Source organism: Sarcophilus harrisii, chromosome 6 (assembly GCF_902635505.1).
Source record: "Sarcophilus harrisii chromosome 6, mSarHar1.11, whole genome shotgun sequence".
Classification (NCBI taxonomy): Eukaryota; Metazoa; Chordata; class Mammalia; order Dasyuromorphia; family Dasyuridae; genus Sarcophilus; species Sarcophilus harrisii.
In genome coordinates, this window is record NC_045431.1 from 186,832,839 (window position 1) to 186,860,477 (window position 27,639).

Consider the following 27,639-nt stretch of genomic DNA (forward strand, 5'->3'; position numbering starts at 1 on the left):
CCTCCTCACTTCTAATTCTTTCCTACTATAAAAAGAGCTGCTATATATATTTTTGCACAAGTGGCTTCTTTTCCCTTTTCATATCTCTAGGGAGTAGGTCTAATAGAAGTAGCACTTAGTCAAAAGGCATACATCCAATTTGACACGGTTCCCAAGTGATTCCTAAAATGGCTGAACCAATTCACAGCTCTTTCAACAATGAATGTTTGCCTCAGATCCATGAAATGGTTTTGATCTGTCAAAAGTTTTTCTTACATCTACTGATATAATCATTTCTGTTGTTTTTGCTATTAATGTGATCTTTTATGTTTTATGCTTTTTTATATCCTATGGATATTGAATTCCTATATTTCTGGAATAAATCCCTCCTAATCAGTATATAATCCCTTTGATACAATGTTGCTCTTTAAGAAGCATATACAAAGCTCTAAGACCAATAATGTAAACTTTCAATGAAGCAATGGTCAAAGGATGCAAAAGAATAGATATAAATTGTTTAAAACCACTTTAATACATGTTCAGTCAAAATTCCTCCTGTGATACAGATATGGTTGTGATACTTCAAAAAGTCAAAAAAGAGAAAAACTCTAGACCAATAACCTTAATGAATATCAACAGAATAATATTAATATGGAATTTAGTCTCTTCATTTTACTGACAAGGGTCAATTGCTACCCATAGGATGGAATAAAGGAAGCTAAGACGGGAACTCTAAGGTCCATCTCTTTTACAAAATATGTACAGCAGCTATACTGCAAAAAAAGTTCTTTGTAAACTATAACTGACAATAACCATATATAATACTGATGCAAAGCTATAAAAATAATTCATACTCTCTAATAATAAAGCAATGGCCAAAGGAAATGAAGCAACAATTTACAAAAGAAAACTTACAAACTGTTAATAACCACATTAATCAATGTTCACATTCCCAGAAAAGCAAAGCAAGGAAACCTAAACATATAAAAGAGCAGTTGTTTTTTTAAAGATAAAACCAGAGAGACCACAGATAAGATACTTTATCATATTGTTACTGGCAATGTAGAATGGAGCAAATAACATGATAATACACCCTTAAACAATATGATTGATCAAAGGGTTCGTATCTTTGGACCCAGCAATTCCACTGCTAGATTAAAATTAAAAATTAAAAAAAAATAATAAAAAGAAAATCTAATTGTAACAAAAATATTCATAGCTATTATAAAGGCAAAAACAAAACAAAACAAAACAAAAAACAAACCTAGAAATAATGTCAATATCCAAGCATATCACGAACATGTGACCAAAATTTCTTAAGAATCTTCTTTTTGGGGGCAGCTAGGTGGTGGAGTGGATAGAGCACACCCCTGAAGTCAAAAAGACTTGAGTTCAAATCTAGTCTCAGACACTTAAATCGTCCTGGTGTTTGACTCTGGACAAGTCACTGAGGCAATTGCCTCAGGAAAAAAAAAATCATCATTTTTTTTTTTTAATCATAGTGGTAATTCCATATACCAATATAGATCTCAACCCGTAGTCTTCAAAGAGTTGGTCAAATAAGTTAAGTAACTTGTTAATGATAACAGCTAGCAAAAATTAAAGGCAAAATATGAATCCAAGTTATCCTGCTTCTACAGCTAGTAGTATCTATTTTGCTACAATGGCTACATAAAAGGCCTATAAAGATCCACATTAAAAACTTGATACAAAATGAATTTGGCATAAATAAAAGAATACAGACAATGACAATAGATGATGATAGCTCAAAGGGATGGGGGGAAGGGGAGAACCCTGGAAGCAGAACTTTGGACAGCCCTAGAAGATGACATAGAACAAAAATGTTTATATTTTATGTTTATATTACAGCTAACTCTTTTCATTTTGCCCTATTAAAAACTAGGGGTGGGGGGAGATTTATGCAAAATTTTGTCCCTTATTTGTTTTTATTGTTAATTGTTACTAAGTTATAATATTTTAAAAGACAGATCCTAAAAGTACCACACAGGTAAGCAATAGTGACCTATTCTCAATCATCAAGCAGAGAAGAGTGCTATTTTTAGGAAGTTAATTTGGCCAGCTATATACATGTAGATACAAATTCATGAGAAAATATATTTTTAATTCTTTGCTTAAGATCAACATAATATAGATTTGGAGTCAGAAAATATAGCTTGAATCCTTACTGTTATGTATCCCAACTGATCTAACTACCTAAAAAGTTATGAGTAAATTGTGATGTTAATTGAATGTGGAACAAGGGAAGAGACTGTGAACCATCCTTATCTCTAATTCACTAGATGGAAAAATGAGAATAGACCTGATAACCAGATAGAAGCACAGTGGATAATTCACATTTATGTAGTTTTTTTAAAAGGATACTTTTCAAGTAATAGTCCTGTAAGATAACTAGAACAAATAATATTTCCATTTTACAGTTGGGAAAATGAAGGCTCTAAGAGAATGTTTATTTCCAGAAACATTTCTCAGCATATTATAAATCACAAGAGCAATTTTCTTCCTCACTGCTAAACAAGAGTGTTATTAAATTGATGCAGGACTTCTTACATGGTAAGTATTCAATACTGCTGATTCTAATATGCTTTTAACTTTAATGATTCCAAACAGAGTAAGTGAAACAGCTTGAATGAATGAATTTAGCATGGAAAGAAATACAAAGGAAGGCAGACTTTGTACTTAAAACAGATTGTCTTCCCTGAAAAGGCATTTAGTGTTACCAATTTCTTTGAACTTAAATGTCTTCATCTGCTAAAAAAGCAAAGCATTAGATTAGATGACCTAAATCCTAAATTAAAATGCTTTAAATTTAATCTGATTTTTCCAGGGAAAACACAAATGGTTACATTCTTTATGGAGGACCTATTGGCCAAAAATTTTTAAAATTACACTTAATATTAATAATACACAAAAATACACTTTAATATTAATTTTCTAAAATTCTGAGTTCCAAATTCTTTCCTTTAAACCTTTCCTCAATCACATAATCATACTAATACTTCCATGTTAGTCTTGTTGCAAAAAAAAAAAAAAAAAAAAAAATTTTAAAGGCAAGAAAACCAAATTGAAAATATGCTTCAGTCTGCATTCAAAGTTCATCAATTCTCTAATGCTCTAAAGAGCATTTTTCAATACAAGACTTTTGGAAGTGTCTTAGATCATTGTTTAATTTTTCATAGTTGATCACTGTTACAATATTAGTGTGCACAGTATTCTGCTTCTGCTCACTTTATTTTGCATCAGTTCATATAAGTCTTCCAGGTTTTCCTGAAACAATCCCCTTAAATTATTTTTTACACACAATAGTATTCCATAGGTAATTGGTGCCACTTGGACAAAGAGGTCAGAACAGTCAATCAGTTTGGTAAAAAAGTTTTGTTTTGAATATGACAGTAGTACTAGCCCATAGGCTAGAAGAGACAAGATGTAGGGAAGTAAATGAAAATTGGGTCTTTGTACAAATTTGTGAAATCATCTACACAGATGTTCTGCCTAAAGCCAAGATAATATGTGAACTTGTCAAGTAAGAAACTGCAGTAAGGTAAGAGCTGAGGACAAAACTGGAGGATGATACCTCTTAGTGGGCTGGAAAGAGAGAAGACCTGTTAAAATATAGGACCCATTCATTCATTCCAAAAGCAATTATTAAATGCTTGCTTCATGTTGTAGTTAGAGTGCTCTGTTACATATCAGTCATAGAGCTGGGTACTCAGGATACAAACAAAAAATAATCCTTGCCCTTGAGGAATAGTCAATAAACATCTATAAAGCAGGAACTATATACTCAAAGGTGATATAAAATAAGACAGTCTTTTGTCCTTTCCTTTAAGGAGTTCACAATGTAATGGGAGAAAGTTAATCCATTAAAAGAAGCTGAAAAGGAGGAGGAGGAGCAATACATTGTCCTGGACATGATGAAGACCAGCAGTCATCTTAAAAATTTATGAGATGATTGCTCTGGACCCTTTTCTTAAATGGAGAATTTGGGAGGAGTTGATTTCTACACTTTCTCAGCTCCAATCATGGAGAAAGAAGGGCCCCAGAGGCAAATGATATTTAGAAGGTTTAAGTTGCAAAATTGATATGATCTTGCAGGAAGATATGAAATGGCCAAAACAACCCAAGGGGAAATAATAATTGTCCTTATAGTAACTGATACATAGCACAATAACACACAATCACAACAACAAAGTTAATGTCTCTCCCATAAAACAAATGAAAATGAATGCTACAAAATAGGAAGCATCACCCCAGAATAAGATATGAAAAGATGCCTCCTTATAGAGATATATGAGGTTCATGAGTATAGAACAAGGCACACAATTTAGATTTTTAAAAAATATATTAGTTTTGCTGATTATTCCTCTTTCTCTTTTTTTTTTCTCAATTTCTTTGTTATTATATAGAATGTCTGAGAATGATGGGAAGTATAGCATTGACAATGTACTTTTTAAAAAGTTATATCCCCCTAAATAACATAAACACATTATTCTTTTTCCTTCCATTCTTAAGTTTTTGTTGTCTTTAAGTCCATATGCAATTCATTGATTATATTTATATATGTATATACAGGAGATGAGGACCAAAATCAATTTCCCACAAAATTATCAGTTTTCAGAAGTTTAAACACAATTAATTCTCTATCCTCTATTTCTTTGAACTATATTACAACTTTAATGTCAATAAGACTAAGAAGTTTTCATTTGAAATTTGAATGAATGGAGGTGAAACCAAAGAGAAAATCAATAAGCCTCAACTGTCTATCCTAAAGCTATAAAATCAAGCCTTTCCTTCTCAAGCCTTTCTAAATATTTCTAAGAATGAATTATGCAACTTTTTCTCCTTTTATCCTGTTTTTTAAAAATCAAAGCGGTCTAGCTTTTAAAAATAAGGAAACGAAAGTATATAGTGTCCATCTAACTCATCTCACCTTCCTTTTTCCTTCCTTTCTAACTACCATTCCATTTGAGCCAAAACACAGAACTTTCCAGAGAAGATCTTCAATGGCTAAACATAGTCTCTTCCTGATCTTTAATGTGTCATCAGTGGATGAAGTATAACTCAGGAAAAAGATATGGCCTACCAAAAATTTTCAAGGCCAGAACAAGTGCTTGGAGACTTCCTTTAACTATACTACCTTGTGATGGTAATAGTTTAAGATCTTTGAGAATAATTCTGAAAGTGCTCAGAATTAAAGAATTTTAGAGTTTTGGAAAGATCTGAAGAATTTATCTCAGCCAAACTTTGCTGTTTTAAAAAAAATTTTTCTATTAAAAAGCATTTATATACCCTCTTTCTTCCACCTTTCTCCTCTTTTGGGAAGGAAAGAAAAATCTCATGTAACAAATACATCTAGACAGGCAAAACAAATTACCATATTAGCTATATAAAAATCTGTGCCTTTTATAAATCATTCATTCGGACTTTTTTGGTTTCATGAGGAAACTAAAGCTCAGACAGAATGAAAGTGACTTATCTAAGTTCATACAGGAATAAGGATTAGAATTCTATTTTCCTTATTCCTAGGTCAGTATTTTTCCCACATACCAAATTACCTTCCAGAAGTTATAGGTACTGAGGAATTTAAAAGTTCCAGGCTCTGAGAAGAACCAGCCAATCACCTATGAATCAGATATTGGCAATAGAACTTCCTGCTGGTTGATTCCTTTATCTCTTGGTCATCCTGAAAGTAAATGTCTCAATGGGATGGAATAGTTTTCTCCTCTGTGCAATGAAGGGGTAAAGACTAAATGAGGAGATCTTTACCTGCTTTCTCTCCTGGACCTTTAGATGAATCTTTATATGCATAAAAACCAAAACAGATTACAAAGGAAGTTTCATTATATCAGAATTGCTTTTTTAAAGAACAAAGTTCTAAAACCCAGATTAAGAATCCCTGGACTATAACATCTTTACAATCCCTTAAACCTCTAAATCCCTCCAATTTCTCTCCAGTCCACACCACATATAAGTACTTCATAAAGGAAAACTGAAAAGAACAAGAAAAAGAAAAATCATATTCTTTTTCACTTTAGTTTATCTTGTCCAAAGAAAAATAAAACATATATGTAGAGAGATCTTTCACCAAGGGATCACTTAAGAGTCTTCTCTTCCTACACCTGTTGCTTCTTTCTATTTCTAACAAACACCTTTCCTTCTTTATCATTTTTTAAAATAATTGACACTTAAGAAAAAAATTTCTATATGCCATTGTCACAGTGCTCTGCTACATACTATAATTTCAATGGCCTCTCTTTTTTAAAGCATTACTACTGCTTTTTAAAAAAATTTTCCAAACAGCAAAAAACTGCCTTATTTTTCATTCCACTTGATTGAAATTTTTTAAAGAAATTCTTTTTTTTTAATGTAAAATCAAACAAAACATGTCAAAATTATATGTTTCATTCTGCACTCTTAAGTCCTTCACTTTTTTATTAGTAGATAAGACAGCAGGTTTCATCATTTGTTCTTTGGAATCATGGGTGGTTATTACACTGATTAGAGTTCCTAATTTTTTCAAAGTTGCTGGTTACCTTTGTATAAATTGTTTTTCTGTTTCAGTTAACTTAGTGCCAGTTTTCTTTCCAGGTTTCTTATCCTGCTCCAATCCCTTGACCATTACTTATGGCACAACAGTTTTATATCACATTAGTGGACTATAACTTGTGTAATCATTCTCTAATTTGTGGGAGGAGGGGAAGGAAGAAGAAAGAAAAGAAGATATAATAAGCATAGTCATAATTCCACAGAAAAGTCATGTCCAGAAATATGTATCTTAATAATCTGTGCTCATCTTTTGTCATGAGGCAAATAATGTTTCTTTATTGATCCTGTAGAAACAATTGTTCACTGAATTGATCAGACTCCTAACTTTTTCAAAGTGTTTTTTTTGTTTTGTTTTTACAAAGTTGATGTCCTTAGGTGCTTTTCAACAATAAGGTGATTCTGAACAAATCCAAATGGAGGGAACCATCCACATCCATAGACGGGACTATGGAGGCTGAATGTGGATCACAAGATAATATTTTGACCTTTATTTTGTTGTTTGGTTTTTTTCTTTCTCATTTTTCCCCCTTTTTGATCCGATTTTTCTTGAGCAGCATGATAAATGTATTAATATGTTTAAGAGAATGGCACATGTTTAACTTATATTGGGTTGCTTGCTCTCTAGTGGAGGGTGTTGGTGGGGAAGGAGAAAAATTTGGAACATAAGGTTTGGTAGAGACGAATGTTGAAAACTATCTTTGCATGTAGTTTGAAAAATAAAAAGTTATTTTAAAAGACAACAGATGTTAAAATCAAACAAACAAACTATACTAAATCAACTTCCTTGTGCTTGAGTTCAAAGTAAAATAACTGATATTGGACAAAAAAAATCATAACTGAATCTTAAAAAAAAAAAAAAAGAGCCCCACTTTAACAAAGATTAAAAAGCCAAGTCACAAGCTGGAAAAATGAGCAAAGAACAGAAAAAAATTCTGATCATAGAAAGCCAGTATGGTGACAAGGAAGATCAAAATACACACTCAGAAGATGATAACAAAGTCAAAACTCCTACTTCTAAAGCCTCCAAGAAAAATAAAATTGGTCTTGAGCTATAGAAGAACTCAAAAAGAAATTTGAAAATATAAAGACAAAGTTAAAATTGAGAAAAGAAATGAGAGTAATGCAAAACAAAAACAACAAAGCTAATAAGAATGCCTTAAAAAACAAAGTTGGCCAAATAGGAAAGGAGGCACAAAAGCTCTCTAAGTAAAATAATTACTTAAAAATTAGAATGGAGCAAATGGAACAGAATTGACTTTGTGAGAAATCAAGATGCAATAAAACTAAACCAAAAGAATGTGAAATTATTTCATTAGAAAAACAAATGACCCAGAAAATAGATCCAGGAGAAATTTTGATTACATTAAATTTAAAATTTTTTTTCACAAACAAAACCAATGCAGTCAAGATAAGAAGCCAAAAGGTAGGGAAATAATTTTACAGCCAGTGTTTCTGACAAAGGCCTCATTTTAAAAATATATAGAATACTGACTATTCAAATTTATAAGGATACAAATCATTCATCAGTTAATAAATGATATGAACAGACTATTTTCAGATGAAATTAAGGCTATTTCAAGTCATATAAAAAGAAATTGATGAGAGAAATGAAAATTAATTCAACTCTGAAGTACAATTTCATACCTCTCAGATTAGATAAAAAGATAGGAAAAGATTGGGAATATAGGAAAACTGGGATACTAACTAATGCATTGTTGGTGGAGTTGTCAAATGAACCAATCATTCTAGAGAGCAATTTGAAACTATATTTAAAGGGTAATAAAGCTTGTACATGCCTTTTGTTTCAGAAATGTCACTATTGGATTTTTATCCCAAAGAGATCATAAAAGAGGGAAAAGAACCAACATATGCAAAAATATTTGTAGCAAAAATTTTTGTGGTGGCAAGGAAATGGAAACTGAGTGGATGCCCATCAGTTGGGGAATGACTGACTAAGTTATGGTATATAAATGTAATGAAATAATGAGTAGGCTGATTTCAGAAAAGCCTGAAGAGACTTACATGCTTACATGAACTGATGCTGAGTGAAGTGAGCAGAGAATATTGCACATAGTAAAAAGATTATATGATGATAATACAAAGATCCAAGATAATTCCAAAAGACTTGTGATGGAAAGTACCATCTGCATCCAGAGAGGAGGGAGCACTATGGAGACTGAATATGTATCAAAGTATAATATTTTCACCTTTTTTTTTCTTCTTTGTTTTTTTTTCCTTTTGGCCTGAATTTTCTTGCACAAGACAAAGATTGAAATGTTTAAAAGAATTGCACATAAAAAAAAAAAAAAGGCAACTAAATCTAAGTAAATTTTACTTAGCAGATTCCCTAGTTGTACCATTTTAACACTGATCTGTATCCTGCTTTTACATAGCCATTAAATATTTATGAAAACCAAAAAATAAAATAAAATAAAATTTTCCTTCACTATTTCAGATAATGGGATAACATTTCATCATATTTATTTACTACATATTTATATACTACAATTTGTTTGGCCATTTCCAGTTATCCAAGAAGAAATCTAAAGTATCACCTTAGATTCTGGTACTTTTCTATTTCTCTTTCCTCTTTTAATCTCTCTTTTGGGAATGGAAAATTTGTTTTGCTTGCAATTATTTTTCTTCCACCTTTCCTCTCCGTATCTCAAGTTTTCCTGTTAAATTTAACATATTTCTATGCTAGAAATATACTTAACACTCATCTGTTTCAGATAAGAATGAAGTTTATATCTGTTGCCCACTCTCCTCAATTCTTCTTTCATGTTTCTATAGTTTTTCTCAACCCAAATATTAAAATGCTAGCAATGCATCATCCTATAGTTCCTTCAAATAAATTTACATTTTTAAGGTTGCTCTGGACTTTGTATCTCAAAAGTTCCTATTTGACTCAGGAACCTTCATAAAATATCCTTAGAAGTGCTCTAATCCATTAAAGATCCAACTAATACAAGTTATTCTTGATTCTGAGTGCTTTTCCTTTGCCTTTCAAATTATATTTTGGAAATTGAAGGGATGCCCACCAAATGGGAAACAGCTGAACAAGGTGCATCTAGTTATGATGAATTACTACTGAAATGAAATAAATGGTTTTAGAAAAATCTGGGAAGATTTATATAATTCATGCAAAAGTGGGTGAGCATAAAATATTGTATATAGACAGTGACAGCAATATTGGAAGGATGATTAACCTGCAAATTACTTAAATATTCTTATCAAGGCAATAATCCATGACCATTCCAAAGAATCCATCACAAAAAAAATGCTATCTACCTTCAAAGAATTAATGAACTCTAAATGCAGATTTTTAAAAACTATTTTTCTTGGAGCTTTTGTTTGTTTGTTTTGTTTTTTGTTTTTTTTGTATTTTTATTTTTGGCAACATGGCCACTTAATATATATACATGATATTAAATTACTTGCTTTCTCAAGGAGTGGGGCAAGGTGGTTGAGAATTTGGAACTCAAATTATTTTTAAAAATAAATATTGTATTTTGAGATCTTTTGTTCATAATAGACTTGTCTAGATTTTGGGAGTGCTTAACCATGGATCCTTGGTAGCAGGATACTTATACTACTCAACAAGGTGCTCTAGATTCCAACTATGATTTTTTTTTTCTTTTGGATTTTCATTCAAGAGGTGATTTAGGAGATGTAAGGTTAGGAACAGGATTTAGAAAGACATCTTCACTCTGCCCTCTAGTTCTAAAACATCTGAGTAATTTTTTCTACAATTTCTTTTATGAAGTCCAAGATTTTTAAATCTTAGTTTTAAGGCCATTCAATGCTTCTTACATTATATCTCTTTCTTGACCAGTTTTTAGATCTTAATTTTTTTTACAAATCTTACATTTTCTTTTTTTTCCCCCCAGACATTTGATTTTGTTTTAATATTTCTTCCCATTTCAGGGAATCTTTGACTTCTTTGGTCTATTCTAGTTTTAAGGGAATCTTTTATTTGACTGTTTACCATGTTTCTCTAAGCTATTTATTTCTCCATTTAATTATTTCTTTCAGAACTTTTGTTTCACTTTTTTTTTTTACACTTCTAGATTAATTTCTTCTAGATATTCATGTAATTAATCTTTATGGAAAATCCAATTTCCCCCTTTGTATTTCTACTTACAGTACATTTATAATAATTTTTGAAGTTGGGTTGTTTTCGTTGTTGTTTTCTTTGTTGTTTTCTCATATCTTCCACTTTAGTTCTTGAATTAGGTGGGGAGGAGGTGCCAAAGCAAAGCTCTTCAAGCTGCACTTTGAGTAAGGTCCTGGTAGGGGCTTTCTCTTACTTTTCTTACATTCTTTTGATGACCTATAGTTTCCAGGGTTACCTCCTGGTTCAGAGCAACACATCTTTACAGTCTTCTGTGGAATCCCAGGGCAAAGTGTTATGGAACTTCAGAGTCTGTCAGCTTGGGATGCCTGGGTATGAGTGCTACAAGTTCAGAGTAATCTTCTTCCTAACTCTGGCTACAAAGCCACACAGACTACATCTATAGTCACACAAGTGTTCACTATGGGTTAGGGGAAATCCTTTCTCTATTCCTTGTATACTTCTGGCTGACTTTTTGTGCAGTGCTAGGGTTTAACAGATCAACTACTCTTAATTTCGCATTGGATTTTCTGATAATAACTCAGCTTGGTACAAAATTCAGAGTTTTGCTGGAGCAGCCATGAATTAGCTGTACAGCCTTCTACCAATTCAGGCCACCCATTTTAGCAGAAAATTCAGCTGTCACTAAATACAAAACTTTCCCTTTATATTACCATACTCATTATGTAAATTGTTATTCTGATTCGGCTTACTTCAAGAAGCAATATGTCATCCATCCAAAGTTTCTGTGAATTTTTCATGTGCCATCTCTTAAAGCACAGTAATATTGTTACTTTCGTATGCAATTTTTTTTAGTTATTCCCCAACTGAAGAGAGTCCAATTTAATTCCAGTCTTTTCCATAAGTGCCCCTGTAAATTTTTGTTGGATGGGGAAAAGGGAAAGGATCATTATGTAGGTGTTGTGAAATATGGTCAATTAAAGGGATTACAATTGTTTTCCAGAATAATTTTATCATTTAAATGAGTTCCATCCAGAGTTCATTAGGTACATATTGGTGGAGTCGTGAATTGATCCAATCATTCTGGAGAGCAATTTGGAACTATTCTCAAAGAGCTATCAAACAGTGCATATTCTTTAATCCAGCAGTGTCTCTACTGGGTCTGTATACCAAAGACATCATAAAAAAGGTAAAAAAGGGAAAAGAACGCACATGCGCAAAAGTGTTTGTGGCAGTCCTTTTTGTAGTGGCAAGAAATTAGAAATTGAGTGGATGGTTCTTCAGTTGGGGAATGGCTGAATAAGTTATGATATATGAATGTTATGCAATATGCATCCAGAAAGAGGATTATGGGGACTAAATGTGAATTACAACATATAATAGTGTTTTTTGCTTGTTTTTTTTCCCCCTCTCTCATTTTCTCCCTTTTTGATCTGATTTTTCTTGTGCAGCATGATCAATGTGGAAGTATGTTTAGAAAAAGTGCACATTTAACCTCTATTAGATTACTTACTCTCTACAGGATGGGATGGGGAAAAGGGGGGAGAAAAAAATTAGAACACAAGGTTCTGCAAGGGTGAATGTTGAAAACTATCTTTGCATGTATTTTGAAACTAAAAAGCTGCTGTTAAAAAAAATTTTTTTTAAGACTTCACATTAGGGCACTTGTCCTCCTGAAGTGTCATCATTTGTATCGTCATTTTTCCTAAAAAGAGAGCAATGAAACCCCAAAGGGGTTGTAATTTGCCTTTCTTATTATTAGTGGAACATCCTTTCCTATGATTTCTAGATGCTTTTTCTTTCAAAAAAGACAGTAAGGTAAGAAATGACCAACAGGATGATTTCAGAAAGGCCTGGAGAGACTTACACGAACTGATGCTGAGTGAAATGAGCAGGACCAGGAGATCATTATATACTTCAACAACAATACTAGATGATGACCAGTTCTGATGGATCAGGCCATCCTCAGCAACGAGATCAACCAAATCATTTCTAATGGAGCAGTAATGAACTGAGCTAGCTATGCCCAGAAAAATAACTCTGGGAGATGACTAAAAACCATTACATTAAATTCCCAATCCCTATATTTATGCACACATGCATTTTTGATTTCCTTCACAAGCTAATTGTACAATAATTCAGAGTCTGATTCTTTTTGTACAGCAAAATAAATGTTTTGGTCATGTATACTTATTGTGTATCTAAGTTATATTTTAATATATTTAACATCTACTGGTCATCCTGCCATCTAGGGGAGGGGGGGTGGGGGGGATAAGAGGTGAAAAATTGGAACAAGAGGTTTGGCAATTGTTAATGCTGAAAAGTTACCCATGTATAAATCCTGTAAATAAAAGGCTATTAAATTAAAAAAAAAAAAAAAAAAAAGACAGTAAGTTCATGATGTTGAGTGAAGTAAGCAGAAACAAGAGAACATTGTACAGTGTAACAAGATTTTGTGATGATTAACTGTGGACTTGGCTCTTTTCAACAATGTGGTGATGCGAGGCAATTCCAACAGACTTGGGATGGAAAGTGTACATCTGAATACACACAGAGAGAACTATGAAAACTCAACATGGTTCAAAACAGTATTTTCACCCTTTTTGTTGTAGTTTGTATGGATTTTTTTTTTCTTTCTTGTGTTTTTTTCCTTTGGGATCTGATTTTTCTTGCACAACAAGACAAATATGGAAATATGTTTAAAAGAATTTCACATATTTAACTTATATCAGATTGCTTGTTGTCCTGGAGAGGGGAAAGGTAAAAGAGGGAGGGAGAAAAATTTGGAACCCCAAGTTTTATAAAAGTGAATGTTATATATTGTATTTAACTTACACTTTAACATATTTAACATGTATTGATCAACCTGCTATCTGGGGGAAGAAGGAAAACAGTTGGAACAAAAGGATCTGCAACTGTCAATGCTGAAAAATTACCTATGCATATATCTTGTAAATAAAAAGCTATAAAAAAAAAAGTAACAACAAAAAACCGTGAATATTAGAAACTATCTTTCATGTATCTGGAAAAATAAAATACTATTGGAAAAAAACTTTTAAAAAGAAAAAAAGAAAAGTCAGGGCCACTTGGCAAAACCAACCCACCTACCTCCACTGTTCATTGTCACACACTGTATCAGTCCCTCCTACACTCATCAGAGGCAGTACTGCCCCCTCCAGGCACCAGCTTTCCCAATAACAGCCAAATCCAAACCCCAAGCCTCAACTGCATCTCTCCCTGGAGCCTTCTCAATGTGGAAACCTCACCCCGCCACATACACAATAAGCTTTAAAGACTTCTCATCCTGAAATATCCTCATCTTTTCTTTCTCCCTAATGATGTACTTTGGGGGCAGGTTTGATTCCCCTTTTCTGGGAGAGAAGTTATTTGTCTTTGGTTAGACATCTAAGAAATGTAGGAACCTGAATCCAATCCTGACTTACTTCCTTTATCATGATGATTCTCTCTTTAGAAATACAGATAACATAAAAGTGAACTAGTTATTAAGGTCTCTATCTTCATCTCTCCCTTTAGTCAATTTAAAACTCTATAGCCAATTTCCACTGCCACTCTCATCACAATGGACATAATCCCATTACTTAAAACAATCTCTTCCTTAAATAATCTCTAAATTCACCCGAATAGCTTCTGATTTCAAGTCCATCTCTCTATCTATCTCCATATTCCCCAAGAGTAGGCAATCTTTTCAGAAGAGTACAAAAGCTGCTGATAACTAGTTTTGATGGGGATTCAGGAAAAAGTAGAGAAGACAGACTAGCTCACCTCACCAGGCTATCCCATTCACCTCTTATACACATGCCAAATTATCAATTAGACAGTCAAGTAGTGATTGGCACAGAGTGAGTATATAATAAAGGTTTCTAAAAGTTTACTTTAAGTATCTTCCTCAGAATTAAACCTGTCATTTAAATCACTTTAATCCCACAGTTCTCTCAAAACTTAAGTAAAATAAATTCCATCTAAGGAATGGAAGTTTATCCTGGAATTGGGGGAAGGGGGCACACAAGAAAGAATTAGCAAGTCTAAATTGGATGACTGCAGCTCAAAGGGATTTTAGAAATCATCTGGCCTATTCAATCCCATCATTTTACAAAGGAGAAAAAAAGAAGCCAACAGAGAAAAGAAAGCTGAAATTAAAAACACCAAGTCTTTTATTCCAAATCTAATGCTCTCTCCCTTACACCAAATAGGTGGCTCTGAATGGCCAGAGAACAGTAAAGTACTGTGGAGGCAAAAACAACATAAAAGTCAGGCAGATGGAAAAATTTTTAGTGAAATATACCAGAGACCAGTGATTAATCTACAATTTTATGTGACAGGGCCCATTATGTCCATAGGAACAATGTTACAAATAGGCAATTGAATAAATGATGCTGAGACTTTATGGTGGGGTATGTTTATATTATATTAATGATGTAACTAAGCTTGGACAAGCTTCAGGAGATGCTGGGGAATGGAAAGAGCTGACATGCTATAATCCACAGAGAAACAGATACAACTAAATATTAATATACTTAAAATACCTAACTTGAAGGGTTGTTTAAAAAAATTCTTTCTAAAGCTGAAAGTGCTACAGAAATGTGACTTTCTGGGTATAATTCTATAGGAATTTATTTCTATATAAAGGATACAAGTGTATAAAGAGTTTAGTTAACAAACACATTTCTGAACTTATAAAAGATGGGAAAGAAAGCAAATTATATGCTTGAGTAAACAGGGAAATAATAAAGGGCTATGTCTATTTAAGGATCACCAAAAAGCAATACAGGTACACATTGCTTTATTGAGCTTTGCATCTATTCTGTTTTTTTAGAAGTTGAAAGTTTGTGGAAAAATTTACAACACAAGGTTTTACAAAAATGTACACTGAAATGAAGTGATTCAGGACAATTCCAATAGACTTGTGATGAAGAAAGCCATCTGCACTCAGAAAGAGAAGACTGTGGGGACTGAATGTGGATCACAACATAGTATTTTCATCTTTTTTGTTGCTATTGTTGTTTGCTTGCTTTTTTTGTTTTATCATTTTTTCACCTTTTTCATCTATTTTTTCCTTGTGCAGCATAATAATTGTAGAAATATGTATAGAAGAATTGCACATATTTTACATGTATTAGATTACTTGCCATCTAGGGGAGAAGGTAGAGAAAGTGAAGGAGAAAAAAATTTAGAACAGGTTTTATAAGGCTGAATGTTGAAAATTATTTTTGCAAATATTTTGAAAAGAAAAAGCTATTATTTAAAAAAATGTGTGTTGAAAACTAACTTTAACATGCATTTGGAAAAATAAAAATACTATTGGGGAAAACAAAGGTTTTGCTTTCCAAATTCTCCCTCCTTCCCCAAAACGGTAAGCAATCTGATATAGTTTATACATGTACAATACTTAAACATATTTCCATATTTGTCATGTGGATGCAAGAAAAATCAGACCCCCCCAAAAAAAAAATGAGAAAGAAAAACAAAAAAGATGAAAATACTATGCTTCAATCCACATTCTCCATAGTTCCCTCTCACTATTCCAAGTTTGCAATAAATATTTCAAACTAAGGCATGTACATTTCTTTCTTTTTTCAGCATATGATTGCACAGTAAATAAATGACAATATAGTATAAACAAAACTTGCACTGGGAAACAAAAAATTGTGACGTTTCACTGAAATTCACTTTATTGAAGTGATCTGGAACTAAATATGTGTTATCTCTGAAGTATGCCATACTCTGCCACCTCAAGATAAAGCAAGGGTTATATAGTTAAAAAAGAAAAGAAAAGAAAAGATATAACAAGGGAGCACCAAAGATCCCATATTAATGATGCATTAGCGAAACCTTCTAAATTCAGTTAAGAACAAGTGCTTGATAACTACTTTAACTTCCTTCTCACTGGTGGTGAATTCACCTTTTTCATTCTGATACTAATAATTTGATTTTCTCATTTTCTTTTTTTAAAAGCAAATTAACCAATGTTTTTATGTTTTCTTTATAAAACCAGCTGCTAGTTTTCTTTATTAGTTCAATGATTTCAATGATCCTCTTACTTTCAATTTTATTAATATCTCCTTTGATTTTCAGAATTTCCAATTCAGAGTTTAATGGAATTTTCGCTTTTTTTCTTTCTGGTTTTCCTTTCTTTTAGTTGAATGTCCAATTCACAGATCTGGTTTTTTTCCTCTATTTTATTGATGCAAATTTTTAAATATAAATTTTCAATTTTCTCAAGTATTTCTTGGCTAAATCCCATAAATTTTGATATGTTGTCTCATTACTGTCAGAAAAATCCTATAAATTTTGGTGTGTTATATCATTATTGTCAGTCTCTTTAATGAAATTATTCTTTCTATACTTTGTTCTTTGATTTACTTTAGGATTTGACCTAATCTTTAGGATTAGATTACTTGGTTTCCAATTAATTTTTAATCTACATTTCCATGGCCTGTTATTGAATGTAATTTTTATTGCATTATGATCTGAAAAGGATACATTTAATATTTCTGGTTTTCTGCAAGTGTTTGCTCTAATACATGGTGAATTTGTCAGTGTCTTGTACCACTGAGAAAAAGATCTACACCCTTCTATTTCCATTCGATTTTCTCCAGAGGTCTATCAAATCTAACTTTTCTAAATTCTATTAATTTACTTAATTTTGTTATTTTTTTTTTTTTGTTAGAAAATTGTAGTTCTGAAAGGGGAATGCTGAGTTCTTTTCTTCCCTAGTATAGTTTTGTCTATTTCCTTCTGTATTTCATTTAACTCTTCCTTTAAGGATTTGAATGCTGGAGAGCCATCTGCATCCAGAAAGAAGACTGTGGGGACTGAGTGTGGATCACAAAATAGTATTTTCACCTTTTTTTTTTGTTGTTCTCTTGCTTTTTGTTTTCTTTCTTTTTTTTTTTCTTTTTGATCTGGCTTTTCTTGTGTCGCATGATAATTGTGGAAATATGTATAAGAGTTGCATATGTTTAACATATGTTGGATTACTTGCTGTCTAAAGGGGAGGGAGAAAAAAATTGGAACACAAGGTTTTTCAAGGGTGAATATTGAAAATTATCTGTTAATATATTTTGAAAATAGAAAGATTTTTTAAAAATTTTTCAATGCTATACCATTTGGGGCATATATGCTTAGTATTGTGATTACTTCATTGTCTATGACTCTTTTTTAATCAAAATGGAATTTTCCTACTTATCCCCTTTAATTAGATCTATTTTTGCTTTCACTTTGAGATCTTAATTTCTATCTGCTTTCCTTTTTTTTCTTCAACTAAAAAAAAAATATTCTGCTCCAATCCCTTACAACTTTATGGGTCTCTCTGCTTCAAATGTTTTTTTGTAAATAAAATACTGTAGGATTCTGGTTTTTAATCCACTCTTTATCCTCTTCCATTTTATACATGAATTCATTCCATTCATATTATTCAGTTATGATTACTGTGTATTTCTTCCATCCCATTCCACCCCCAAAATCCACACACACACCCCATTCTCCTTTCATTCTATTCCTCCTTAAAAGTATTTTGCTTTTAACCACTGCCTCTTCCAATCCATTCTTCCTTTTGATCCAGCAATAGCACTATTAGGGCTCTATCCCAAAGAGATGAAAAAAAAAAAAAAGGAAAACTTCCCATATGCATAAAAGTATTTGTAGTAGCTCATTTTGTGGCAGCCAAGAAATTGGAAACTGAAGGTATTTAAATCAATCAGGAATGACTAAATGAGTTGTACTATTGTGTTAAAAGAAGAGCTGAAGGGAAGCTCTCTGAGGAACCATCCCCCACTCTATCATTAGAGATGCTTACACTAATACTGCCAATTTAAAAAAAAATTTAACTGACAAAGAAGAACCCCACCACTGAAACATATGATGGGAACAGGGAATGACCAAGATTCATCTTCAGAAGTCATTTTAGTTTAAAAAAAAAAAAAAAAAAGCTGCTACCCCAAATAGTTCCCTGCCAAGAGAATTTGTAGAACTCAAAAAAAAAAAAAAAAAAAAAAAAAAAAAAAAAAAAAAAAAATTTCAAAAATCAAATGAGAGACATTGAGGAAAAAACTGAAGAAAAAATCAAAACCATCCAAGAAAAAGTTAAACCAACTAGAAAAAGATGTACAGTCTCAAAGATGAAAATAATGCTTTGAAAATTAGAATTGGGCAAGGAGAAGCCAGTAAAGCTATTCAAGACCAAGAAATAACAAAACAGATTATGAAGAATGAGCAAATAGAAAAAAACGTGAAATATCATATAAGAAAAATGACAGATCTGGAGAACAGATCAAGAAGAGAAAATAAGAAGAATAATCGAACTATCAGAAAGTTCTGGCCAAAAAGAGAACCTTCACACAATGAAGTAGGAAATAATCCAAGAAAATTGTCCTGGAGTGAGAGAACATGAGGGGAAAATAAAGGTAGAAAAAAAATCTACCAATTATTACCTCAAAGAGATCCTGTATGGAAAATACACAGGAATATTATTGCCAAATTTTGAAACCTCAGATCAAGGAGAAATTTTTGCAAGAAACAAGAAAAAAAATTTTTAATATGCTGGTGCTACAATTAGAATTGTACAAGACTTGTCAGCAGCTATTATAAAAGACCACTGGGAGGTCCTGGAATCATGTCTACTGGCAAATTAAAGAACTAGACTTGCAGCCAAAAATATCATATCCAGCAAAATTAGCTATAATCCTGAATGAGAAAAATGGACACATTCAATGAACTTGCAAATTTTCAGGGCTTTCTATCACTCAAACCTGAAAATTTATCATATAAGAACCAATATAAAAGATCAATTTTAAGAAACTTAACATGGACAAATTATATATGTATATATTACTATATATATGTATGTGCGTGTATATATATGACTCATAGCAATAGAGTAGCTCAAAAGAAAGACTGGCAGTTAAGGTAAAAATACCAATTATACTCATTAGGTATTATACAAATGAAGTGCAGAGGAAGAATAAATACAGAGGCATTAGAAGGGGGAGGAGGGCTTATATTTATAAAAACCTATTCACATTGGGAGTTCAATAGGCAACACTACACAGATAGCATGAAGGGTATATAGCACCCTTCAAAATTTATAAAGAAAAAGGGTGGAGGGATGGGCAGATGGGGAATCAAAGAGTGAGGCAAGAAGATAAGGGAAGGATCCAAGGGGGGTGGGGAGGGGAAGGAGGTTAAGTAATAGCAAGGCAAGTAATGGAGCAGAATTTAATTAAAGAGGCAGCAAATACAGGAAAGACATATGTGTGTATATGTAGGATGGGGTGGGTGTGGATGTCAGAGTGTGTATGTATCTACATATCTATCTTTTCATAAATGTAGCTTAGGAGTGGAAGGGGGGGCGAAGAGAGGAAAAAAGAATAAAGTGTGCGTGTGGGGTGGGTATGAATGTGTGAATGTATCTATCTATAGATAAATATATCTTTTCTTAAATGTAGCTTGCTAGGGAAGGGGGGAGGAGAAAAAAGGGGGAAAAAGAATAAAGTAACTAAAGTGAGCAGCAGAGAACCAAAGAACAATTTACAAGGAAGTAAAGAAAAATGATCATTCATGAATAAAATTTCTTCTACTAATATACATACTTTCTTGATCTGGTAATTTGTTGTTAAATATTTTGAATCTTCCCCGATGTTCTGCTGGACATGACAATGTTCTTTTTTGTTTTGTTTTATTTTGTTTTGTATTCCTTTTATGTTTTCCTTTCTTTCTTACTGTTTATTCAAATTAAAAAAAAAAAATGACTAACAGGATGCTTTCAGAATAAACAAGACAAATGTGAATATGAAAGTGAAGCAAGCAGAGCCAGGATATCATTATAACAGTAACAGCAATATTGTGTAAGATGATCAACTATGAATAACTTAAGCCATTTTCAAGAACACAATGACTCAAGAAAGACAATTCCAAAGGTCTTCTGATAAAAAAAAATATATATATATATACATTATCTAACTGAAGATTGAAGCGCACTTTTTTAAACTTTATTTCTCTTGGGTTCTTTTTTCTTTTGGCCTATGTTCTCTTTTACAACATGATCAATAAGGAAATGTCTTTCATGACAACAACATGTATAATTTATATCAAAGTGCTTGCTTTCCCATAGTTGGGTGGGGGAATGGAAGAAGTAAATTTAGAATTCAAAAATTATAAAAAAAACTAGTATCAAAAACTTTTTTACATGTGAGGAAAAAAAATCATTCTCTAGTAAGAAAAAAATGAGTACATGTCCAAGACAAAGCTTCCTACATAATCAGAACTCTCTCACACACATATATATACTAGGAGGGAAAGGAGTAAACATTATGTAGCACCTATGGGCCAGGTACTGTACTAAGTGCTTTACAAATATTGTCCCATTTGATCACAATAACCCTTTGAGGGAGGTACTGTTATCCCAATTTTACAGTTGAGGAAACTGAGGGATTTAGTCAGGATCATGCAGTTGGTAAGAAAGTGCCTCAAGAAAGATTTGAACTTGAATCTTCTAGACTCTAGGTCCAGCATGATACTACCTATCCGCCAGTATACACACACATTTTAATCTACTCAAAGAAGTCTCCTAGATACCTTCTCAATAATGTGCCAAAATTAAGTTATGATACCAACAATTTAAAAATTAGAAAAGTCTGAAAAAGATCAAATAGCTAAATTATTTAAAATTTTAAAATGGAATTAATTTGAAATACCATTCCTTTCCTTCATTTCATCCACACTCATCAAAAACCTATCTCTAAATTCTCCTCTTTGCAAAATAGAACAAATTAACTATATCCCACTGAAAGAAGGGGGGATGGGGGTGGGGGTTGTGTGTGTCTCAATGAGCATATGTCAGTCTTCAAAGCCAGGTACTTACTCTTCCTTCCCAAATCAGCAGGAACTTCTATTGTATAGGTCTTCAGTTTTAAAAACTTTTTGACCTCTGGATCCCTTCACACTCTTAAAAATTATTGAGCACTTCCTAAAGAATGGGGATTTTAAAAATGTGGTTAAAATATCTACTAACACATTAGGAAGTAAAATGCCATAACTATGAAAAATTTTGATACTGTAGACTTCCTAATATGGTTTCAAGAACCCTCAAGAACAACATTTTTGAGAACCACTGGTATATCCTTTGCACTGACTGCCTCTTCGTTTTCAGTTAATTATCTACTCCCCTAGTTTCCTTTGGCTGATTTTCTTATTCCTTGTGTTACTGCCAAGACTTTCTTCTTACCTCAGTCCTTGGTTTTCACTTTGCCTCTATATTCTGGTGAAGGGATTTTCTCTCAAAGTTTCAATGAATGACTATATTTCCAGGCCCCTATATGTCTCCCTATAACCTCCATTCAGCATGTAAAAAACAAATTCATCTTCTGCTTAAAGCCTACCGTACACTCCCATTTCTCCATTTCCCCTAGTGAGTGGCACTACTATATTCTCAGTCACCCAGGCATGAAACTGGCCCAAGAAGACTGAGATAGAAAGGACACAATCAGAAATACTATACATTATGAGGTAAACAACTTAGCCAATCTGGAATTCAATATAGACTTTTGTAAAATAAGAAGGCTGCACTTAATTCAAAATCATTTCTTAAGGCCCTATTATGAATCAAGCCATATGCTAAGCATTGGATACATAAAGAAAATATTCCCAAGGCTCTTTTTTCCTAGTTATACAATTTTCTAATACTTTTGCTTCACAAAATGATCTTCACCCCTCTCCAAGTCTTTCTTTCTGCACCTTTCCTTTCTACATAGGCCTTTATTCCCTGGAACCTCATTTCACTCTCAAAATCTACCTCTCTCCCTTGCACTGGCTGGTTCCCAAAAGCTCCATTTTAAGAAGAAGGCCCTGTCCTGTCCTATTTTCTTCCTCTCCAAGTTACACTGCTGCTGCCTCCTTTTCCAATGCCTCCATGCTGATCAGATCTCCTCTCATTCCTTTTCAGTTCCATCTTATGTGTTGAGTTCCCCAGGTAGAACACAAGCTCCTTGAAGGCAGGAACAAAGCCTGACAACATAGTTGCTATTATGGACACCCTATCTCCATCCATCCAACTTTTACAGGTACACAGAGCTAGTGCAGACACACCCTGCCCACACCACCACAGGAACACCAGAGGTCGAATCCCACCACATCTTTGGTTTTTTGCATAGTTCACCTGAGTGCTATAGTGGTGTCCAATTCTCTACTGGTCTCATTTGGGGGCTTCTTAGCAAACATGCTGGAGTGGCTTGCCATTTCCTTTTCCAGCTCATATTACAGATAAGGAAACCAAAACCAGCCAGGTTAAGTGACTTGTCCAGGGTCTGAGATGGGATTTAAACCTCGGAAGATGAATCTCTACCCACTGTACCATCTGGCTGCACCACCTCCAAGTGTATCATCCCACTAGATTATACTTTCTAAAGCCAATTTCATCCCCATCAGCCCACTAGTTAAAAAATAAAAAATTTAATGGCTTCCCACTGATTATAGGATAAAGTTCAAATTTCTCTGTTCTGATGGAATTCTCTGCCAGGACAGAATCCCTATCAATTTCAAACCTCCACGCTCTCCTTATGCTCACTCACCACCTCAAACTTTTGATCCTATAATTGCCTTTCTTTTACTTGTTAAATCAGGTTCCTAGCCTTTTTTGCACCCCTTTTGTCAGTCTGCTAAAGTCTATGAATCCCTTTTGAAAAAAATGTTTAAATAAAACTTCCAAGATTTCAAAGGATACCAATTATATTGAAATAAAGATGTCAACAGACAGTCTTTCCTCGACTCAGATAGACTCAGATATAAAAACCTGAGATAACTTTGTGAAAAACAAATATTTAAAAAGACGAGTGAGGTGATTAACAATCCTTTTCAATTCAATTTCTCTCTTCTATCTCTACTTAAAGAGTTAATTAGGTGACTCAGTGGATAGAGCCTGGGTCTGGAGTAGGCACTAAGTTTAAATGGGACTTCAGATACCTACTAGCTACATAACCCTGGGCAAGTCACTTTACTTATTGTTTTCCATCCATCAGAGAAGGAAAAGAGCAATATCATGGTCACGAAAACCACAAGGACAGTAATGGTGTGCTATGGTCCACAGGGTCATAAGGAGTCTCTGACCAACAACTTGAGATTTATGAATACGTTAGACACAATTTCTCTCTCTTTTTCTCTCTCTCTTTCCCTCCCTCCCTCCCTCTCTCTCACTCTTTCCCTCCCTCCCTCCCTCTCTCTCTCCCTCCCTCCCTCCCTCTCTTCTTTCCCTCCCTCCCTCCCTTCCTCTCCTCTCCCCTCCCCCCACCAAGGAGATCATGACTAGATTTTCAGAAATACATAAATTTGGAGAAAATTGTATACTGTTTAGTAACTAACTGAATTTTAGCATTTCTTTCAAGTACTTAAAAAACATCATTCTGAGAAAGGGTCCACAGACTTCACTTGATTGCCTAAGAGGGACCCTGACAAAAAAAAAAAAAAAAAAAAAAAAAAAAAAAACATAGAAAAAAAAAAAAAAAAAAAAAAAATATCGGAAAAAAAATATGAATCACTCCTTTTACAAAAAAAAAAAAAAAAAAAAATCTTTTAATGGGTCAAAAGCCTTGGAAAAAAACAAAAAGGCCCTCATCCCTGTAAAAATACTAGTATTATAATCAATTTTTTTCCCCACCCCATTTTCATTCAAATTCACATTTTGGGTCATTACTTCAGTCTCAGAATGGGGGAGGCAGAGAAAGAGAAGGAAAGAAAGGTCAACCCTCAGTACAGCCACTCCAGAGATCTGAAACACGCAGACCAATGCATCTCTGGATAAACGCAACGCAGGAAAGACACAACAGAGGAATTCGTAGGCGGCTAGCACCTCTCCTAGAACCAGCAAGAGATAAACACTCATAATTACATAAACACCCAGGTACATTTCCAAAAAATCCACAGGCCACAGATTCAACAGAGACACGCAAGATGGATAGGCTCAATATCCATCTTTTTATATTCACTAAAAACCATCTATTCTGTATAATCTATATTCAGTTCTCTTACATTCTCTTTCTCCTATCCACATGCCCAATGTAAATATACACATCTATAGATACATACGTCTAGAAGCCGTCTTTTTAGTCCAAACACAAGACACCAGACATTTTGAGAGCATCCCCGAACCCCGCAGCCCCCGCACCGCGGACAGACCCGGACGGGGGAAGGGCCGCCGAAGGAGGCAAGGGGCGTGGCTTCCAGCAGGCCCTCTGGCAAGCCAAAGTGGCACCGCAGCAAGGGCGCAGAAATGGATCCCTTCCTCTAGATTGTGGGCTGTGGGCCTTGGGAGGCCGGGGCTCGGGAAGCCAAGGCGAGAAAGACCCGTCCTGGCTGCGACACCAGGTCCGCGGCCCTGCGGGCAAGAGGCACTCCCGGACCTAGAATCCGAATCCCGAGTGGCCCCGTGCCAGCTGGAGGCCTCAGATCACGTCATCGCTCCGGCTCTCAGTTTCCTGCTCCGTGAAATGGGCCCGATCCTGCCGACCTTTCGGACTGTTTACCACACAAAGCTCGCTGACTTTGCAACCTTGCGCTATTTCGGCCAAGTCCGCCGGGGATGTCTTTCCCGAGGGGCTCCCGCAAGCTTATCAGGCTCCCCTCCCCCTTCGCCGGCCAGGATCGCGGGCCTCACTCACTGCCGGCCTCACCTAACAGGGCAGGCCGAACAAGCGCTTCGGGCCAAGCCTCGCCCTCCCTCCTGGGGGAATAGGGAGGAATAGGGAGAAATAGGGAGGTGGGAATTGTGGGGGGATGAGGGAATGCCCGAAGGATCGAGCCACGCACCGCGCAGGGCTGCCTAGGCCCCGGGCAGGAGGCCCGGCCCGGTCCCCTCTGCAACTCGGTCCCCTGCTCCCAGGAGGTGGCCTATATGCTGTCTCCGGGGTCCGAATATACCGGCTCCGAGACAGGGCCCTGGGCGCGGGGGAGGGGGGGGAAGAGGGGGAGGGGGGTGCGGAACAGGGGCATCCGGAGGGGAGTCGCGGCCGCCGGACCCAGGGCAGGGGCAATCCTGCCGAGGCCCGGTCCGGCGCCTCCCGCGGGCCCCTCGGACCTGCGCGTCACCGACTCAGGGCCGTGTCCGCCTCCCCTTCCCCTCCCTGTCGCCCCTCCGCGCAGGTCAGCATACCTCACCTTTCCGTTCGCGACCCGCGGCGTTAAAGCGAGGACCTCCAGTCCCCAAGCCTCAGGACCGACCGAACCGCGGACGCCTCCGCCGCCGGCCCAGCAGCACTTCGTGCTCCGGCTCCACGACTCCTCCCACCCAAACCCGAGAGCCCGCCCCTACACGCGCCCATTGGGCGCTGCCTGTTTTGAGCCCGCCTTTCTCTTCTCCTCTCCCCTCCCCTTCCCTGCGCGTCAAACGAGTTCTGGGATTGGCCCCCAAGTTCTCTCGTACCTATTGGGTGAAAGACCCGTCCATCTCTGCTTAAATTCTATTCAATTTCAGTTTTGCTTTTATTAAGTGCCTAATATGTGCAAGGCCATATGCTGAGTGCTGGGGATACAAAGAAATAAATCTAAACAATCCCTGCCCGCAAGGAGCTTACATTCTGCTGGATCGCAGGCCCCGGGGAAAGGGGCAGAGGACTCCGCCCCCGTGCGCTGGCTTAGACCCGCCTTAAAGCTCTCCCTCCCCTTCTTCTACCCAATGAAGCCATTCCTCCGCGTGCTCGATCCTTCGCGCTGCGGCTGTCGGGACTTGTAGTTTTTCGGGTTCATATACTCTAATGAATGAATGAAAAAGCATGTATTATGCACTAACTATGTATGTGCCCCAGGCGCCTTGCGAGGTGCTGGGAACATCTCTACAAGAGCTAGCCCTTGCCCTCGAGCAGCTTACTTTCCAATAGGGGGGACACTATCCCCGCTGGAGGATGGCGGGGGCTGGAGAAAGAAGTGCGGGGGATGAGGAAGCAGGGAGGGGGGGAGGGGGGAATAGTCGCTTGAGCTGTGAGTCCAGCCGCTGGGCAGTCTCCGTGCCTTCTGCAGGTCTGGCAAGTTCCCTGATTGGGCAGGTCCTGCTTTTCTGATGAAGTCCTAGGTCACTTGCCAGAGAAGGCCCTCCCACAGATATAAATCGGTGATTTATTACAGTGATGGGCTCCCAGACCAAGGGGACTGGGCTAGATTAGGGGGCTGAGCTCTAAGCTGATACTTCCTTTTTCTGGACCTCAGTTTCCCCATTTGTACAATGAAGGACAGGTGGTGTCTGACTACTATCTGGTCCCTAAAGCCCACTTGGGTGATGAAGTTCTCCGTTCTATGGTTCTCTGGAAGCCTTTGTCTGCCCCCTTCCCTCAAATTAGGTGCCCAAACGGCTCGACCTTTGTCATCTCCAGGTTCCCGGACTCCCAGCCTTTTTTTTTTTTTTTTAAAAGGAATGGCATCATGTTTCTAAGTCACCTTCATTTCCAAGTCCTTTCTCCGTCACTTTCCCAGAAAGCCTTCTTTTATTATTTAACAAAACATCTAAAAAGGCATTCTTTGAGTCCTGCCTAGCCTTCCTAATAAGCAGCTCTTATGGAACCACGACCAAAATTGTACAGTTGGATCACTCCCCAATGCACAAATGGTGCCGCTTACTCTCTGCGTCCCATTTTTCTTCTCTATAGAATGAGGTGGGTTAGACCCGGTGATGTCTGTGTAACTTCTAATTCCATGTTTTTCAAACCTTATTACATTTCTCATGAATTCACTCAGGATGATATCTAAATTGTCCTCCACCCCTAAAACTAAACTCTTGTTCTTATCCAATTTTATGAAATTTGTCAAGGCTCAGCTCAAAAGCCATCTTGCATTCACTGTCATATCCTTAACATCTGCTTCCTTGCAGCCTACAAAACATTCCCATGGTTCCTTTATTCTCAAAACATTTACTTTCTGTCCATCCCTGTGTATATCTTTCTTTCTTTCCTCCCTTTCTTCTTTTTTTTTCTCTTTCCTTCTTCCCTTCCTTCTTTCCTTCCTCCTTTTTCTTTCCTTCCTTCCTC

The 27,639-nt window shown here is 35.7% G+C and overlaps 2 protein-coding genes across 6 annotated transcripts in view; both read right to left on the bottom strand.

Moving 5' to 3' along the window:
* RNF4 (ring finger protein 4) overlaps positions 1-27,639 on the bottom strand; it is an 80,252-nt gene that overhangs the window by 47,545 nt on the left and 5,068 nt on the right. The window contains exon 1 of one of the 4 annotated variants that reach the window (XM_012552373.3): positions 25,781-25,861. The exons of 1 other annotated variant lie outside the window; for it this stretch is intronic. The gene's annotated coding sequence lies outside the window, so the exon portion shown is untranslated. Of the gene's footprint in view, positions 1-24,712; positions 24,743-25,775; positions 25,862-27,639 lie in introns of those variants that run through there. 2 more of the 4 variants (XM_012552374.3, XM_031942845.1) reach the window with 2 other exon arrangements.
* The window catches only part of CFAP99 (cilia and flagella associated protein 99), a 177,524-nt gene continuing 175,925 nt past the window's right edge, over positions 26,041-27,639 (bottom strand). For both annotated transcript variants that reach the window (XM_031942842.1, XM_031942841.1), the window contains exon 17: positions 26,041-26,373. In XM_031942842.1, coding sequence (XP_031798702.1) covers positions 26,268-26,373 — 106 coding nt within the window. In that variant the 3' untranslated portion in view covers positions 26,041-26,267. The remainder of the gene's footprint in view (positions 26,374-27,639) is intronic.